The sequence below is a fragment of the Alosa pseudoharengus genome, unplaced genomic scaffold (assembly GCF_046254945.1).
Source record: "Alosa pseudoharengus isolate Yale_2024_CS ecotype anadromous, Long Island Sound unplaced genomic scaffold, YU_APseudo_1.1 YU_APseudo_1.1_scf_7, whole genome shotgun sequence".
Taxonomy (NCBI): Eukaryota; Metazoa; Chordata; class Actinopteri; order Clupeiformes; family Clupeidae; genus Alosa; species Alosa pseudoharengus.
Window position 1 is genome coordinate 36,805,717 of NW_027468859.1, and position 20,000 is coordinate 36,825,716.

Sequence of the window (20,000 nt, forward strand, 5' to 3'; positions counted from 1 at the left end):
CACTAGTGTCAAATGTCATACAGATGTGTGAGATGTGTGTGTGTGTGTGTGTGTGTGTGTGTGGATAAAACAGTAAAGGTGTCAGATTAGTCTCTGCCTGAGGACAGTAGCAGGCAACAGTCTCTCTCTCTCTCTCACACACACACACACACACACACTACACACAGTAAAACAAAGAGAACTGGTGGCCAATGGCAATGGAAATTCTGAGCTCAGCAGTCCACTTGGTGTGATTGTGTGAATCTGTGTGTCTGTTTGTGTGTGTGTGTGTGTGTCAGACCGTGGGCTACTGTGTGTTACTCTACTCAGACATAAACCTGACACCTTTACTGTTTAAGCAAAAGGCCACATACACACACATGCTGTGTGTGACAGGGCGAGAGAGAGACAGATTTGTACATGTGTTCACAGACCACAGGCAAAAAGTTGAGCTGCATTGGTAGTGTGCTCAAACAGGTGCAGGTGGGTTTGTTTGTATGTCAGTGGAATAAAGCATGTTCCTAGTACGCACACAGGGGTCATGGCAGATTTTCCAACAGCAACCTTTTCAGGTCAGAAGCCACGATATCATAGCTTTCATACTTAATTACAGTTGACTTAGGCCTATCCTACAGCTAGATTAGACAATTATAGGCCTATGTTGATGTATTTTACAGATGCTTTTATCCTATAGGCTACACAATTATGTATAGGCCTAGCCTAGTTATTTAATTAGCAATAAATAGCCTATGCCAAAATTCTCTGTCAGGGTATTCTTGTGTAGCACAGCCTAGGTCCTATAGGCTACTCTCCCTGGGCTTTGGTCTTAAACCTGTCTCTAAAAGACCTATTTGCCATTGTGCTGAATGAAATAGCTCTGCTGCTATGATGTAAACAGCACACACACACACACACACACACACACACACACAGGTGATTTCCAGAATCAATCTTCTCTCCTGCAGCTGTCGCCCGCACCCTTGGCTATCTATTTCCTTAGAAATGTAACTCTGTGGGGGATTTTCCTACTCTGTCGGCACGCTTAACTTCTCTCTCGTAGGCCACATCTTGTCACAGATTTGCGTTTCAATATCTTTATCTTAGCTATCAGGACGCAATGAAAATGTCAGGGGCCAGGCATGAATTGTGATGAACAGCAGCAACAAGGAGTCGGGACAACCACCTGCTGAAGTGACAGGTTGAACGTTTTACAAGATGTCTATTGGCTGTAGACTGAGCATGCGCAGTGTGTTATTGGTCTGAAGCATTGTACGTAAATATGGAGGTAGCAAAGTGAGCTGCATGCCTCAGAACTGCCCCGTGATCTGATTCAACCCTCGAATCACCTCTGCGGAGGCGTCTAGCAACACTTACTGCAAAATGTCTCGTCACAGAAATGTCCGCGGTTATAACTACGATGAAGGTAGATTCAGTGAATTGATAGTTAAACTATGTTTATGCCACAGGGCCTAGAGACAACTTGCTATCTGGCTAGCTAACTCAGCCGGGTTGCTAACGGGTATGCCCAGGTTGGGCAGCCAAAGCTAGCTGATGTTAGCACAGTTGTCGCTAGTTAGCCACATCATGTTAGCTGGCTACAAAAGTAACTGCTGTCGTGTCATTTCTTTGTTTGTACCATTGTAACGTTAGTAGGAACCTTTTTCTGAAATTTAGAAAACCCACGAATACGATGTAACGCTGATTTTGACACTTTAATTACTTAGGTAGTCACCCTTACGAAATGAAACAGAACAAATCTAGCGTTACTGAGTCAGCTTTCACGTCACAGCTGGTTAACTTATTTGGCCACATGTTGGTGTTTATGACATTCTGATCATTCTGAGGTAGGGCCTAGTATATAATATTGCTGACCGATGGTTAAGGTTTCTGCATTACATTACGTGTCTTAATGATTGAAACCTTAGTTTACATACTTTAAATTCTTCATTTTTGTCAGAATTTCTTTACTTGTGTCGTATACTTGATAATGTACTTTACCCCTAGTCGTTGATTAGACATAGACTGTCAAACCTACATACTCCAACAACTATAAAATAAGCAACGCTCCATGTTAACATAAGACAATATTTCAATAAGTGAAATGAATGAAAGAGACACACTGGGATTTCAATTAAAAGGAAATATGTTATCATGACTTGGATCTCAGGGAATTCTGTTTCCCACCTGTCAAAGTATCTAAATGTCTCTTGTCTCTCTCCCCAACAGACTTAGATGATGACGACGTGTATGGGCAATCCGTGGATGATGACTACTGCATCTCTCCCGCTACGGGTCTGTGTTGTGCCTAAAAAAAGAGAACTAGATTGTCAGCTCAGAATGTGTAATTTGTCTGTCTAATAACAACACAAACTCTGCAGTCATGACGTTAAACATGTTAATCATTGACATGGCAGTGACATTGTGAACATATTCTTTGATTATTATGACCGAGATCATGATTTCCTTGTTTGAAGGTAGGTGTCATACAATTAACATAGCTGATGTATCACTATAGTGTTGATTTAGCCACATTCGTATTGCCAGGCTGTTGTGAATGGCTGATTAGAAAAACTTTTGTGAAAAAATGTTTGGATAGGAGTGCTTCCTGTACTCAAAAATATGTACTCTTTTTAAAACTGATGGTTCCGGTCCTTGGTTGTGATTGGCTGAATCTTGTTCGATGCCTTTGTAAAATGCAGCATAAACATACACCTTGACTGCATTCCGTTCTATATTACTGCGCTACCACAACTTGATACAAAAGTTAAAGTAGCTGCGTCTTGACGTTGCTTGGCAACCATTCAGATAGAGGAAATATATTTCTTGGCAGAAGAGTGATTATCTATGAATAAATCGGATCCATTTCTAGTTGCTGTGCTTTTACTTTATGAAACTTTGCCAGGTATTTATAGTAACAGTTTTAGAAAAGCAATAAGCCACTCGAGTCCGTAGGTTGCACTGATTCTACAACAGCTAAGGGGGGTTTTAGGCACTCAGCTAGCGCGTCAGGCCTAACAACGCCCCTTAGCTGTTGTAGAATCAGTGTAACCTACGACCTCTTGGGGCTTATTGCTTAATCAAGGCACTCTTTAATTAAAACGCCTTAATTGTCTTGGTATGGTCATTTTAGACCATGAAAAACTCTGATGCGTCTCAGCATCAAGCCTTCATTAGGAGGCAAACGTCTGGATTGTGATTGTTGTGTGTTCTGGTTGTTCCCAGCTGCCCAGTTTATCTATTCTCGCCAGGAGAGGCAGACTCCTCAGGTGGCGCGGGTGGATGAGGAGGAGGATGAGGAAGGGGACATTCCAATGTCCCCCTCTATAGGGCCTACTCTGGACCCACTGGATCAAGGTACGCATCACACACAGACACACACACACACACACAAACACGGGCGCACTCAGAGAAACACACATATATTTAGGGCCACTGCACACCAGGTCTGTATTTTTCCTCTGTAATTGTCGCGTATTTGAAAATAAAGCCTTCGTGTTGTGTCGGTCATGTTAACGCACTGACTTTGAACTTTTCATCAATCATAAAAGTCTGTGTAGTGCCAGTGAGTGAAGTATCCTCCTGCAGAATTTGTAATTTTACCAAAAAAAAAACGATTTGGATTTAAAAAATGCATGCAAAAAATATGGATCTGCGCAAAGGCCTTTAGGCTAGATAATACAGTGAGCCTTGAATGAAACCTCAATCTGATAGTTACCCACTACAGAACCTGGAAGAGGCTACCTGACACCTATTAAGCTACAAATTGCAAGTAGGACTGGGACAGCATGGACGTGGTTGAAAAGCAAGAAATTAGAACATATTTTTTAATTCTGTTTCAACTTTCATGGAGTAAACATGTATGACTCCTTTCACAACTTTCAAGTCTATTGTCTTTGTGTAAATCGAGTTTGAACAGAGAGAATAGAAAAGGTTATAATATGAAGGTATCGACTCCAGAGACCTGAAGCATACTTGGGCTGGGGATGTATTATTTGCCTTTGGTCTGCAAATGACCTGTGTGTGTGTGTGTGTGTATGTGTGTGTATGTGTGTGTGTTTGTGTGTGTGTGTGTGTGTGCGTGTGTGCGCGCATTCTGGATGCACACTCTGAATGCATGTGTGTGTGCTCCCTGGTCGTGTGTGTGCTTCAGGCCGGCTCTACTCCTGTCTGGACCACATGCGAGCGGTGCTGGGGGACACGGTGTCCGACTCTGTTCTGACCCAGGCAGCGATGCGCCATGACTTCGACCCCCAGAGGGCGCTAGACGTGGTCCTGTCCGAGGAGAGTGCGAACGCACACACAGAGGCGCCGCCACCACCCAAACCCACACAGGCGCCCACACCCGCGCCCTTACCGCAGAGACCAGAACGAGAGAGAGGTACGGAGTACACACACACACACACACACAGAGATAAAATCACGCCTAGATTAAATCACACCCATGCAGAGTAGATCGTAGGCTAGTGAGTGCAGGTTCGTCGGCTTCGCAGCGATGTGGAGACACACACACACACACACACAGCTTCGCAGCGATGTGGAGAGGTGTCTGAGAGTCCTATGGAAATTGTTTTACATGTAACTGTTTCCAACACACTCAAACACACACACACTCACACTTAGCACATATTCCTACAAGCATACTTGCTTTCTTTGATGCCATTTATAGTAGTACAGGTACATATATAGTGTACCAGTAATGCACATATATCGTAAAACCACCAATTACCGCCCCTTTCGTTCGAAAATTCTAAAACAACAATGTTTTTTAATACTTCAAAATAACATTTGATAAATGAACCTTACATTTTCTAGTAGCCTTAGATGTGTAGATTTGAACAAAACCTGGTTTGGTTCTTACCGGGGTTTTTTTATTGCCTGAAATTTCCGATTTTGTTTACCACGCTCGGAGTTTAGCACTGGGCTGGTGGGTGCTTATTTCCGGCCTTTCATATAGCACATCAACGGTTAGACCGAGAATTCTCGTCGCAAATCAAAATTACACTGAAGCTCCAAGCGGATTTGTGCACTCAGCCTTACAACACAGTTTAGAGCTCTTCGAGTTACAGTAAAATGTAATTTTTGGTACATAGCTAATTTAGATACACTTATGGTGGTGGTGCTTGCGTTTCTTTAGGAATCTGCTGTCTTAGTTTGTATAGAAATGAATATTAAGTGACACACACATAAGAGGGCGGAAATAGGGGATGGGCAGTAATAGGTGGCGATCCTATAGCATTTTGATTTATGCTATACTGTTTGTACTGCATGGTGTAGTATTATCAATCAAAGGCCTGTTTTATATGCAGCTGAATTTTAGAAGCCATAGCACACACACTAGAAGCCATAGCACACACACTAGAAGCCATAGCACACACAGTAGAAGCCATAGAAGCCATAGCACACACACTAGAAGCCATAGCACACACACGCAAACACTGTGGCAGGTGGGGTGTTTCCAGTTTGGACAGCCAGGGGAAGCCCACCGCCATAGTTCATGATCTCCATGTGCTCCCACTGGGATTAAAACAACACACACACACACACCTCCTGTCACGACATCAAGTCTCTCCTGGTTTCACACACACACACACACACACACACACACACACACCTCACGAAAACCTTGCTTAGTTTCACTTGCTGCATCTGCACAGGCCTCATCCTGGGGAGGTGGGGGTTGTGTGGGTGTATGTGTGTGTGTGTGTCTGTAAACATGGCAAATTATATCAGGTTCAGATAAGCCCTAGAAACCCTACCCTCACTAAAATACATATTAGCCAAGACTTGGAAAGCATGAAATGGTTATGCTGTGGAGTTTGAAACTGTTCAGACATTAGTTTTACATTGTCTGTTGTTTTCTGTTAATGCTAGTTTTCAGTTTCATTTGTAAATGCAGACAGGCCAGGTCAGCTGCCCTTATCCATCCTGAACTGGGTGCATAAATTCCAGGTTCAAAAAGCAAAGTTCAGCACATGTTTTTGCTACAACCATCTGTCAAATAATTTGAATTAGCATTAACCATTATTAGTACTAGCTACTATTGATTCAGATATGAAGAGAGGACTTTCCCCAAGGCTTTGATCCTGTACTTAACCACACCTGCCCTGGACATTAGATAGATCATTTATCATGTGTCCCAATTGTGCTGTTTCTCACACCCGTCACCTGTCTGAGGGAAAAAACCTGATAGAAGTTGAGTCTGGGCAAGATCTTGTGTCCAGCTGCTCATTGAAAAGCTTTTAAAGGCCTGTGACTGTATTTGCAAGCCAGTGTTCTTTTTGTCAAGCTTAGAGAATCGTTGGTCATTGTCCTGTAGTCGTCCATCCTGTGCAAACAAACAAACAAACAAACAAAGAAACAAACAAAACAAATCAAATCTAGAACACCTGCTGATCCAGATCAGGGACCGGTTAGGGACAGGGGCAGTGGCTAAGGAGCAGAGTTTGGGACAGGGGCAGTGGCTAAGGAGCAGGGTTTGGGACAGGGGCAGTGGATAAGGATCAGGGTTTGGGACAGGGGCAGTGGATAAGGATCAGGGTTTGGGACAGGGGCAGTGGATAAGGAGCAGTGGCTAAGGAGCAGTGTTAGTGCAGTGGCTAAGGAGCAGGGTTTGGGGTAGGGGCAGTGTTAGTGCAGTGGCTAAGGAGCAGGGTTTGGGGTAGGGGCAGTGGATAAGGATCAGGGTTTGGGACAGGGGCAGTGGATAAGGAGCAGTGGCTAAGGAGCAGTGTTAGTGCAGTGGCTAAGGAGCAGAGTTTGGGGTAGGGGCAGTGTTAGTGCAGTGGCTAAGGAGCAGGGTTTGGGGTAGGGGCAGTGTTAGTGCAGTGGCTAAGGAGCAGGGTTTGGGGTAGGGGCAGTGTTAGTGCAGTGGCTAAGGAGCAGTGTTTGGGGTAGGGGCAGTGTTAGTGCAGTGGCTAAGGAGCAGGGTTTGGGACAGGGGCAGTGGATAAGGAGCAGGGTTTGGGGTAGGGGCAGGGTTAGTGCAGTGGCTAAGGAGCAGTGATTGGGACAACTCAGGCTAGACCTATTCAAGGGTCAGATGTTGTCTGCTGTTCATTGTTTGAGAGAGTGGTGTGTCCTCAGTAGGCTTGGGTATCGAATATCGAGTATTGGTTAGAACCGGGACTATCTTTGCGATTTTCCCGGAATCGTTCAAAAGTTTAAATTTCGATTCATAGTTTCGATTCCCAGTCCGCCACCGGAAAAAGAAACGGCTAAACACCAACGAAGAAGCGCCTAGTTCATAGAATTAAAATTCATGGAGAAGGTCAGACTATTTCATTCAGAAAGCAGGGTTCCCGCGGATCCTTAAATACAACTGAATTTTCGAAAGAGAGGTATTAAATGTGCGTATGGGACCGCCAGCGAGTGCAAGAGAGCGAGTGATGTCTCAATCCAGTTTCGTGTATTTAAAACGCAAGTGACTAGGCTATTAGGCTACGGGAGGAAGTGTAGTGGTTGCAGAGTGAAGATGTTTTTCACGGTGTAGCTGAGGCCAGAGAGATATACAGGTAGCCTACGTGGAATGAGGAAGCCTACGGGAGAAAGAGCGATAGGTTGGCCATAAGTTTGAATTTAGGCCGGACAAATGGATTTTAAAAGCCCTGTCCGGCGCAGCCTCAAGCCGGACGCTCATTTGTTCTCCTTTTTGGAGTTGCGCTTGGCATCTAAAATCGTTGCTCGGACGCAGCATTGTTTCACAAACTATGGACGCGAAGACTGCTGGTCAAATTATGTGCAGTGCTTCGCAATCAGGAGGAAATACTGTAGGCTATAGCCTATGTTAAGTTGATCTGTTTGCATCTTTCCAGCGTGTGTTGCTGGCCTAGCCTAGGGAAGAAAATATCTGTCTAAGTTATAATAGCCTACCTGGAATATCTGCCAGCAGCTTGCTTGCCAGCGTTTCCCAGCAGCCTAGGCTAGGCGTACTTCGCAAAAGTTTTGAATGTCGGCGACTGGCTACATAAAAAAAGAAACGTGCGTTCATAATACGTGCGTGCTTCAGATGAAACCAACAGTTTTCAGCAGGATCATGCGAGGAGGACCTGTCTCAATTAATTTAAAACAAGTCAATGGTTTTACAATGTTTCAGTCAAGCTTTGGTTGGTTTAGATACAAGTGGAATGCGAAATGTAAAGTAGTGGATTAACTTTAATTTGCTGTGCTGCATATTGGACAATAGATGCACATAGTAAATTATATAAAGTAGGCTTATTAAAATATGTAAATAGCTTAGTCTAACTTTGAAAAAAATATTGAAGGGAATCCAGTCCAGTGCACATGTCTTTGGCAAGTAGCCTAGGCTACTACAGACACAGGTGAAGAACAGTCAGCCTCAGCAGAAAGCACAACCAAATATGTACAGCCAGCTTCAAAAGCAAGCAGCCCAGACCCTAAAATTGGGCATTTATAGCTTTGAAGGTAATTCACACACAATTATTTTTCTTTCGCCAAAATATATTTGGTAACTTCTGTAGACATCCAAAATGGGGTGGGGGTTAAAATTAGTAGAAAAAAAAAACTATTGCATAAACAGTCATATATATCTTTTTGCCGTGGTATAGTCTTAAGTTTCATTTAGATGTCTTGAAAAGGTCTTAAAAGTCTTTAAATTTGCACTTGGAAAATGTGCAGATACCCTGAGAAAGACCGTTGGTTAGCTAGCTCATTTAAAATATCCTAAACTTTTTTTGACCCTGCCTCTTAAAAAATCGGAATCGAGAATCGTTAGGAACCGGAATCGAAATAAGAAATCGGAATTGGAATCGGAATCGTTCAAATTCAAACGATACCCAACCCAGGCACTTGGAGTGAAAAAGGGTTTTGTATGTTTTTGTTAATTGGGTTAGTTACTGACTGATCGAATGTTAAGGTGTAATCCTCTATTTTTAAATCCAATACACTTTAGTTAAATTCAGTCAGTCAGCTTCAAATGCTCAGGAGAGAGACGTTGTATTTGTATTGGCTGTAGAGCCCTGTGGACTTGTTTTGAAGTAAACGGAAGTAGAAGTGCTATGGTGAGCAAACTGTCCCCAGACCTAAAACTAATGTTTAACGTATTGCCTTTCTCTCCTTTCTGTGTTGCTGCTTGAATGTGTCCTCACTCGTCCCTCCGCTCGTCTGCTGCTACCGGTCATCCCTTGTTCCGCCTCTCCTCCACTCCTCCTCCTCTCACTGTTCCCTGAATCCCTCTCTACTGTGACTGTGGTTGGCTTTTGCAAGGTAAGGAGCCTTATCTGCTTTCACACAAACTCACACTGAGACTAAGGACATGGCAGCACACACACACCCTCACACACACTCACACACTGACATGTACGCACCAACGCTTGGTACACGCTCGTCCAAGGGTTCGTTTAATCTCAGCGACCTGCTTGCTCAGTCTGATTCAAAGCAGCTAGCAAAACAGCCGTCACAATCAAAACACACGGGTCCTTGTTCAGGTATGATCGAGTCGGGCGGTCCTGGTTCGGGTTCCTCCGTTAGTTTGGCTCAGTTGATGTCCGAGCACGACCAGAAGAGTCAAAGCAAGCCAACGGATGGCCTCCCCTGCAGCTTGGCTTCACTCTCCCTGGGTCCTAGTGCCCCTGGATCCGCTCCCTCATCCACCCGCCTGCCCCCTGGTCTGTCTCTGGGTCCTAGTGCCCCTGGGTCTCTGGCCTCCACTCATCCTCCTCCAGGGCTTTCATTGAGTTCCACAGCCCCTGGTTTATCGTTGAGTTCTACTGCACCAGGCCAGTCTCTAGGTGCTGGCTCAAACAATTCACCCCTGGGTCCTAGTGTCCCTGGACTGGCTCTAAGCTCCCTATCCTCCCTCAGCGCCACCCCTGCCTTGTTGTCGAGCTCCCTCAGCGCCACCCCTGCCTTGTTGTCGAGCCCCCTCGGCGGCCTCAGGGCCGAGGACCCCCGGGCGTCTGTGGCTGTGCCCGTGCCTTTAGTCAGCTTGAGTTCAGTGCTGCAGGGGGGTCGCCCCCTGCAGGCGGACGGTGGAATGGCAGGTGCGCACGCGGGAAGCCCGTCTCTGGCCGACCTGATCCAGGAGCATCAGAGCAGCAGTCCAACGCTGTACAGCGCCCTACCTGGGCTCCTGAGCACGAGCGCGGACACACACCCCCACACTCAGGCACACACACACCCAGCGCACAAGCTTGGCGTGCAGGGCAGCTCTCTGAGTGTAATGAGCAATGCTCACATGGGAGGTGGTGCTGTGGGTCCTCCCGGCCTCTTGGGGGCGCCCTCACTGTCTGAGCTCATGTCCCAGCACCAGGCTAAGAGTAGTCTGCCAGTCGCTGCGTGCTCACTGGTCAGTCTCATGGGTGCGCCAGAGCGGGACTCCATCCAGAAGGCGGGGCAGAAGATGCGGCAAGCTGCCCAGAAGCCCCAGCCCCTGCGTGCACCTAAACCATGGCCACCTGCTGCTGCCCAGACGGTCGATCTGAGCGCGCTCATGGCACAGACGTCGCCGTCTGCAAACGACGGCCGCGCTTCACCCTTCTCTTTCTCATCCCCTTCCTCCCCTCCCGCCTCCACCACCCCCCCCGGTCGCCGCCGCTGCTGTCGCCAGGACAACCGCACGTCGCTTCTGGCCCACCCTTCGGCATTTGCGCTGGCGCTGTCGGTCCGCGCCCCCAGCCGCGACGATCCGCGGTGCCGCAGAAGCAGAACGCTGGGCTGTCACCGGGCCTTCCTCTACAGCACCCAGAACCTCCAGAACCCAGAACCCAAAGAACAGGAACCATTGCATCACATCGCACCCTTCCTCTTCGACACGCCTTCCCCCGACGACATGGTCAGGGCCAATCAGAAGAAGGCCTTCACTCGGGATTGATGATGTGGCCCAATCTGAGGAGCTCTCCTGGGAGCTGAGCCAATCAGGGGAGCGCTTGCATTTAGTGTGCCCCTTTGACCAATGAAAGAGCAGCTCTTTGGGAAATCCCATTCCCAACACATAACAGGGAAGACATTTTGTGTTTGGTTGCTGTTCTTATCTCTCGGCCAGTAAGATGACTGCATCTTGTTAGGTAGTGGACAAAAGTGGACAAAAAATTACTTTTGTCAGAGCGGAACAACAGCGGAAACTTTTTTTGGAGGCGGCCCTAGAACTGCTTTTTGTATTTTAAAGTTTTCTGATTATTTTTAGTCAGATGTAAAATATACGATTTGCCTTTCTTTCAGCTTTTCTACATATTTTAAAACAGATCTTTCAGTTTATTTTTGTACGAATCTAGACACGTAGCTTTTTTATTGACTTTTGTTCATTAGCATATTTTTAAAGCATTATCTTGTGTCGCGGAAGTCCTCAGAAAACAAACAAACAAACAAGCAAGCAACAATGTTCCACCAGCAAACAAACTAACAAACAAACATGGTCGTATGCTTCACCAGCAAAGAGTTTAACCTTTGACCCTTAGATAGCTTCAGTTGTTTTTGAGCCCTGCTAGCCAGCAATCTGCCCACTATTGCATAGGTGGGGTATGCTTAAACTGCATGTTGCTCTTAAAGGATGTGTGAGTGTGTGTGTGTGTGTGTGTGTTTGTGTGAGAGAGTGTTTGCCTTCGAGTGTGTGAGTCTGTGAGACCGAACAGGCTGCAGCTGTTGAAAAGGAGGTCTGTTTCACCACAGAAAGAGAGTGGGGGGAAAGACAAGAGAAAGAAAGAGTGAAGACAGTTCAGGGACACCTGGAGATTTTCCCATGCATCTATGCTATCAAACCCCTCGCAAAACACACACACACACACACACACACACACACACCTCTCTCTCTCTGCCCACACATGGGGGACACACTCATGCTTTGACATTGGTGCTCAGATACTGTGTTCAATAACCCTAAAATACTTCTACTGTCTTAAGAGATCTGTAAAAACATGTTTCCTAACTGTAAAGATGGTTATTTTAGACTTTTAATGCACTGATATACGAAATATGAATTATGACATGAAATTCTTTTGAATGATGAGTGTTCTGTGTATACACTACTTGCTGAAATAAAAATTGCAACTTTAATTGTGTAATAGGGCTGTGTGTGTGTGTGTGTCCGTGTGCGTGTGCGTGTGCGCGTGCGTGCGTGCTTGTGAAAGAGAGCCCACCTTGCATTCAAAAAGGTATTGGTGGGAAATGGGTGTGTGTGTCTATGAGAGTATGAGACCACATGTTGAATGCAAAAATGTGTGTGTGGATACCTGGGTGTGTTATTGTGTGGCGTGCGTGTGTGTGTGTGTGCCTGCATCATGGGTGGAGTGGGCGGAAAGGACGTGTGTCCGTGATAGCTCACCAGTACTTGTTTACGATCTCACAGGGTGTGATGAGCACTGTGTATCTTATTTGGGGTGTGTATTGTTGAGGTTGTGTGTCTGTGTGTGAGTGAGAAACTGTACGAGGCGCTTCTTAAGCCACATGAAGGTGCAAACACACCCTCTTTAGCGGATGTGATTTTTCTTTCGGACCTGATTTTCATTCTTTCTGTTTTTCTCCCTCATATCTTTCTCTGTATCCTCCTTTCTCATCACCTCTCCTCACTCCATCTCTCTCTTTCTGCATCTCTCCTCACTCCATCTCTCTTTCTTTCTGCATCTCTCCTCACTCCATCTCTCTCTTTCTCTCCTCACTCCATCTCTCTCTCTCTTTCTGCATCTCCCCTCACTCCATCTCTTTCTCTCCTCTCTCTCTCTCTCTCTCTTTCTGCATCTCTCTCCTCACTCCATCTCTCTCTCTTTCTGCATCTCTGTCTCTTTCTGTCCTCTTTTCTCTTCTTCACACTCCCTCTCTTCCCCACATGTTCTCTTGGACTCATCTACCCCTGTCTATTTACATGCACACTAGGGGTGTAACGGTTCATGTATTCGTATTGAACTGAAACGGTACGGGCGTCACGGTTCGGTGCATGAATTTACACGGAGAATACACGGTATAAAAATACATAAAACTCGTGTGCCGATTAATTAATGTCATGCGCAATTACTGTTAGCGAGAGTTACGGGAGTTCTTTAGCGACACCTAACGCTAATCTGTAGCCTCGCCTTAGCTCTGAAGCTCTGATTGGCGCCTATGTTTTTTTTGTCAGGTCGTCGGTCGAGTCCGTCAGTCATTAGCAGCACTAAGGTTAGACCCACAAGAGTTAGAGGATCCGCTGGTCTCTTTAAGATCGCAAGTTTGAGAACCTCAGTTACAATAACGTTAGTACAGGCGAAAGAGTGGTGGATAAGATGAAACTGTGTGTCGGCGTTGTTAAGCAGTTGTTGGGTATGTGAGTGGAAAAAATGCTATGTAAATCGCGTGGTAATTACCTTTATGTTGGGGTAACTTGTAACTTCTCACATGAGGTTCTGATAGTGTTAAGTGCATAGACAGTAAAATAAAGTGACAACGCTAACCAGGCTAATAAACAAACCATGCTACGGTGAGTTAACGTCAAAGGGCGAAGTCACGTGACTTCTAGTTGTAGTCTGTTTATGAAATGAAAGGAGCCAATTTCGTTTTTTAAAAAAAGGCAAAATAGTGTGATATTTTCACAGTTAGTAGGCTAGATTATTACTTTACACACAATAAAAAAATATTGAGGCAAATTGTAGACCCTTCCATATACAACTAAACACAGATGTTGAAGGTCTTGCTTAAGTGGATTTTTAAAAATAAATTTTCTATGTAATTTGCACTTTCAGAAATAAGAGATGCTGTAGGCCTATTTTCAGTTTTATAGCTGATTGTCTTATTTTGTTTACAAGTTACAGATGGAGTCTGGGTACTTATTGTACTGTTTAGCCTACATCTTACACACTTCAGGCTGTTGCAGATAGCTCAGGGAAGAGACTGTATGACACTAGGTGGTACAGCCTGAGACATTCTGCATTTTTGTTTTGCTTTTTCCTCCATTGTACCGAACTCGTACCGAACCGTGATGTCCGAACCGAGGTATGAACCGAACCGTGACTTCTGTGTACCGTTACACCCCTAATGCACACACACACACACACACACACATGCACACAAAACACCCCTGTCTACTTACATGCACACACACACACCCCTGTCTACTTACATGCACACATACACACCCCTGTCTAGTTACATGCACACACACACACCCCTGTCTACTTACATGCACACATACATGGATACACAAATGCACAGACACAAATTTAGATACACACACACACACAGACAGATAGAGACACCTATGTCCACTTTTGTCAAACGCACGCACGCACCAGGGTTAGAAATTAAATATTTTTTCCACCTGCCACTGTGGATTCCCAGCCACTAGATAAACGGCATGAAAATGTGATATCATATATAGTAGGCTACCCAAAATGCTCACGGTTATCGGCCAGGTCTGACAATTTGTGGTATGCTAGCTCTATTTACCCGCCACAGCGGCTGGTAAGTTGACCAAATTCACCCGCCAGCGCACAAAACTACCCGCATTTGGCTGGGGGGCGGGTGGCTAATTTCCATCCCCGGCACGCAAGCACACACGCACATGCATACACACACTCTCGCTCACACCTCCATACACACACTCTCGCTCACACCTCCATACACACACTCGCGCTCACACCTCCATACACACACTCCCGCTCACACCTCCTCTTATCTCATTGTTCCGCGTCTATCCTGTCAACACACCTGACTTCGAAGAAGAATTCCAAAACTCAATCAAGTAGAGACATGTTATAAACTGGTTATAAACTGGTCGTGCAATGCTACACGTTTATGAGAAATAGCTTTAAAATTACTTAATCTGAATTTTTGGTTTCATTTCCAGCGAATCTGAAAGTAAACCCTTACCACTTCTTATTATCAGGGGCGTAAGCCTAACAGCTCTCATGTTAGGCTCTGTTTGCATTGTAATGCTTACTTTGATATTTGTTTTATACCTGTGTCTGCTTGTAAAAGAACAAGTTATCCAACAGGTGTTTCTGGTCACGCTTGTATAAGAGCTTGATCATTAGAATAGGATGTGACCGTGTGTGTGTGTGTGCGTGCGTGCGTGCGTGCGTGTGCGCGCGCGCGCGCGCAGGCCTATTAAACACTGCCACTGGGCTACCATATAAAACAGAGCACCCCCCCCAACTTGTGATAAGACTGTTCCGTTTATATTCAAATGTCCTTTATTGCATGAACAGCCAGCCTCACCTCAGCGCTCATCAGTCTTCTCTGAGTAAGTGTTCACCAGATCACTGATTGGGTAGTGCCACATGCTGCAGTGCTGGCAGAGGGTGCAGAGGACTTAGGGTCAGCAGTGAACAAGGTCAGGGTCACCCTAAAAGGTCACGTCTCAGGCAGCCGGCATCTGTCCTTGACCCCCCTCACAGGCGCCGACCTTTTAGGACCATATAGCGCTATGCACTCTGTATGTAGTTTAGTTTACTCTATTAAGTCTACTACAGACTATGTGCAAGAGGAGAAATGACACACAAGACGGCTCCCATCTCGGTGTCATTGTCATTTGTCAGACAGCAAGCCTTTGTGTAAATATGACAATATGACAAGCCTTTGTGCATGTGTGTTTTGCATAGTGCAATTGTGTTTTTTTTTAGTTAGTTGCAATGTTAGTTTAGTAGAATGCTTACCAAGAAGAGACCACAAGATCAGATGCTGTAAAAGAGCACCTCCAGTTTCTAGCTCTCTTAGACATCTAGCAGTTCATTCTGACTGATGAGTCACATGCCTTTGGTACATAGGGATGTGCTTTAGAGCGGCAGAGAGATCAACAGCTGAGACTGGCGCTCTGTTGTCAAGACTGCTGCCTTGCTGTGGAAACTGTGTTTGCATGTATGTTTATACTGATGTAGCCAGGTGAATATGTATCAGGCAGAAATGTCTCTGCCTGACTGTTGTTTACATTTTGTATGAATATAATAGAAATGTGTATATACACACACACTACACACACACACACACACAGTCACTGCTCCACTCCCCTCCCGCCCACACACACATCTTCACTGTCATCACTCACATACATCATACATACAGTACTCTGCTTGCAATAGTAAGTCCCTTCACCATACTTGCAGTACACTGCCCCCCCCCCCTCCCTACACAGCACATTATTTCATCAGGAAGCTTCTCCAACACACATCCCCAACATACTTACAGCACACTGCCCCCCCAATACACAGCACATTGTCTCATGATGAAGCTTCTCCAACACACATATTGCACACTGCCCTCTTCCCACATACACAGCACACTATCCCATCTCCCCTGTCATCCCCCCAACACACACACCAAGACCCCTGGCAGTTGGGTTAGCCCCTTGAGCCTTGGATCTGCCCATGGTTTCTTCCTTGGTAAGGGAGTTTTTCCTTGCCCCTGTTGCTCTTGGGTGCTCCTTGTTGGTGCCCCCCCCCAATCCCAATCCTCCCCCACCTTTCTTATCCAGCCCTTGCCACTTCATCTACTAAACCCCTCTTCTACTGCACTTTTTACCCCCCCCCCCCCCCATAAATGCACAAATAGGCTGACACCAGACATAATTTCACTGCATTTCTTACTTCCAGTAACTATATGCATGTGACAATAAACTTCCTTGTATCCTTGTATGTGTATATATATATATATATATATACACATACATACACACATATATATATATATATATATATATATATATATATGATTTTGCATGTGTGTATTTTTGTGTGTCAGTGACCAAGTGACTGTAAAGCAGGTGCAGACAGGACGTGATGTCACAGATGAGTCCATTACCGGGAATGATGAGGACGGTCAGGTGTTTGGTCAGGAATTTACCCCCCATCAGGCCCCTGAGGTTGCTGGCAAGCTCTCTCTCTCTCTCTCTTTCTTTCTTTCACTCTTATATTATCTCACTCTTTTTCCCCTATTTTTTCTAGTACTCTTACACAAACACACACTCTCATCTCTCTCTTCTCTTTTCTTATTCTTTTCTTTTTCTCATTATCTTGCTCTCTTTCTGTCCCTCTCTTGCTCTTTCTTAGTCACCCACTTTTTCTCTTTTTCTCACTAACACTCCCCTCTCTCTCTCTCTCTGTCCCTCTCTCTCTCTCTCTCTCTCTGTCTGTCTGACTGTCATGCTCTTTCTGTCTTTGTTGACACTCTCTTTCTTATCCTCTCTCTCTCACTCTCTCTCACTTTGTCACCCTCTCTCTCTCCCTTTCTCTCTCTCTTACCCTCTCTCTCTCTCTCTCCCTTTCTTAGTAGTTCTGCACTGCTCTATCTGCGTGCCCTATCTGTATTTTTTCTCTTGAACTCTTAGGCTAGCTGTTTTCCTCTGCCTTTATCTCTCCCTTTCTCTCTCTCTCTCTTACTCACCACCTTTGCACCCTCCTGCACACACACTCAAGACATCATGAAGCGAGTCATGTTTTTTTTCCCTTCCCCTTACACCACCTACGTAGGAAAATATGAGAGCTGCTCAGCTGGCCTTAACAGAACCTGTTTTCAGTCTCTCTCTCTCTCTCTCTCTCTCTCTCTCTCTCTCTCTCTCTCTCTCTCTTTCTCAGTGTCTCTTTCCCTCCTTTCCTTCTCTTTTCTCTCCCATTTCCTCCTTTCTCAAATTCAATTCAATTCAAGGTAGCTTTATTGGCATGATGAATATTTCTTTGCATTGCCAAAGCAGGACATCAAACATGCCAATAAAGCTACCTCTCTCTCTCTGTGTCTCCGTTCTGTTTCCCCTCTGTGGGTTTTTAATCAGAGACATTGCGGTGTGTGAGGCTCTTGTGCGGTGCCATGTTTTGATCAGACGCGTGGAGAAACATGGTCATGAACCCCCCCCCATCCCCCCATTTGCAGCTTGGGCGGTCGGTGTTGTGAATCAGGCACACTCTCACGCAAAGGGCCTCCTGAGACGCGGGTGTGTTCATTAGTTCTGCGACATAACGAGACTAATGGAAAGGCCTATAACCTTTAATGGTGGAGTCCTTGCTTCTATTTCAGTATGCTTTTTGGTATTGTGCCCTAGTTGTCTGGTGTGAAACATTTTGTCATTTCAAAAAATTGCTTCTTTTTGTCTTACACACACACACACACACACACACACACACACACACACACACATGCATGCATGGACTTACAAAATAAACAAACTGAAAAAATGTGTTAGATTTTGCAGCTAAGAGGCCTCTTGCTTGACTTGATGACGATATCTCATACTGAGAGAACATGAGTGAACACGGAGAGTCCTTTTAAAAGCTCATTTCTTTCCCTGTTCATGCAGAATCTTTAGTTGAGCTTTGGTGAGAACAGGTGAGATTGTGTCAAAGTGCCTCTAAAGTGTCACTTCTTCTGAGGTTGCTCATCATGAGTCAGACCAGTAATCATTTTTAAAGAAGTCGGATCATCTTGAGCTTGCAGCTTTAGTGGTTTTCGGCGCAAAAGTCCCTTATGAGTTATTTTGAGTAGGTTTAAGTCCGTCCCCGTTCCCTGCGCTCTTACTTGCAGAGTATCCCAATGGCCCGATACACACTGATCTGGCTGTGTCCTGTGTGTGTGTGTCACTGTAGTTCACCTGCGAGAGCAAGATGGAAACAACAGTGATGTCATTCAGTCTTTTTAAATTTGATGTAAGCATGCAGAATCATTAACCATTTACATGCCCTCAAAGCACTCTACGTATCCCAAGGCCTGAACCTGAAGACAGTGGCCATCTTAAAAGGAAGAGACCTTTAGAAATGTCTGACTCCAGCCCCGTCACCAAGCTGTGCTGTTGGCTTCGTCGTGGTGGTCGTCAGTCCATCCGCAGAGACGGACATGGGGCTGTGGGAGCAGATGTGACTGGCCACTTCACTGCAGTAATCTGCAATGCCCTCTGGCATTCTCTTCTCAAAGTACCCCAGTGAGATCATCTGTGGCACCACTGATTTGCATAAAAACACTGCTTTTTGGCCGTGAAGAGCTCTCTTCATGAACACTGCTGAGCTCAAGCCTTTTGGAGCAGGGGACGGGCGGGCACTGGGGCCACAGGAGCGGCTGCCAGCTCCTCTATGTTCAGAGGGAGAGCACGAGTTTCATTCCCAGCAGAGTGCACGGCCGTCCGCTCTTGCTCACCGCTTCAGTGGTTTTGAGTGTCAAAGCCTCGTATGAGTTGTTCTGAGCCGGTTTTAAGTCAGCCCCCTATTCTGATAGGCAGAATTCCCGGTAGTCTGATGGTGGGGGTGACTCACTGTTGTACGTCCTGCAGTCCTGTCGTTCAGTTGTTAGAGCAGTGTGGGAAAAAGAAACCACCAATGGCTCTCAGTTTAATATAGTTTTATGTATTTATGTAGCGCCATTTCTAGCTCAAATGTATTTATTTATTTATTTATTTTTGGGGCTTTTATTCGGATAGGACAGTGAAGAGTGACAGGGAGAGGGATGGGGTGGGATTGGGAAATGACCACAGGTCGGATTCCAACCTGGGTCTCCGTGGGCACTTGGACCCGTACATGGTAAGGATGCTGTAGCCTGTTGCGCCACAGCCCCACCCCCCGCCCCCCTCCCAGCCTGATCGAGCGAGGAGAAAATATATACTCTGAAGCTGTAGGGGGAGTGAAGAAATTGCCAAAACTGCATTGAGCACCTTGAGCAAAATCACAAGTGCACTTTTCAATCCCGGCCATTTTGCCCCTGCCACTCCGAATGCTTTCAATTTCTGTCTTCTCTTACTTCAAGTCAGTATTGGCCATCAACTTTAATTGTGTGCTGGGACTGGTAGCAGGGATCTATTGGACATATGCAGGGAGCTGGGAGCAGGGATCTATTGGACATATGCAGGGAGCTGGGAGCAGGGATCTATTGGACATATGCAGGGAGCTGGGAGCAGGGATCGATTGGACATATGCAGGGAGCTGGAGGCAGGGATCTATTGGACATATGCAGGGAACTGGGAGCAGGGATCGATTGGACATATGCAGGGAACTGGGAGCAGGGATCTATTGGACATATGCAGGGAGCTGGGAGCAGGGATCGATTGGACATATGCAGGGAGCTGGGAGCAGGGATCTATTGGACATATGCAGGGAACTGGGAGCAGGGATCTATTGGACATATGCAGGGAA

The 20,000-nt window shown here is 45.8% G+C and overlaps 1 protein-coding gene across 3 annotated transcripts in view; it reads left to right on the plus strand.

The window, feature by feature from the left end:
• The first annotated feature begins 1,163 nt into the window (after positions 1-1,163).
• Positions 1,164-20,000, plus strand: part of hbs1l (HBS1-like translational GTPase) — a 52,503-nt gene continuing 33,666 nt past the window's right edge. Inside the window, exons 1-5 of one of the 3 annotated variants that reach the window (XM_076273062.1) lie at positions 1,258-1,402; positions 2,206-2,271; positions 3,202-3,333; positions 4,130-4,357; positions 9,207-11,985. In XM_076273062.1, coding sequence (XP_076129177.1) covers positions 1,360-1,402; positions 2,206-2,271; positions 3,202-3,333; positions 4,130-4,357; positions 9,207-10,807 — 2,070 coding nt within the window. In that variant the 5' untranslated portion in view covers positions 1,258-1,359 and the 3' untranslated portion in view covers positions 10,808-11,985. The other 2 variants (XM_076273063.1, XM_076273061.1) reach the window with 2 other exon arrangements.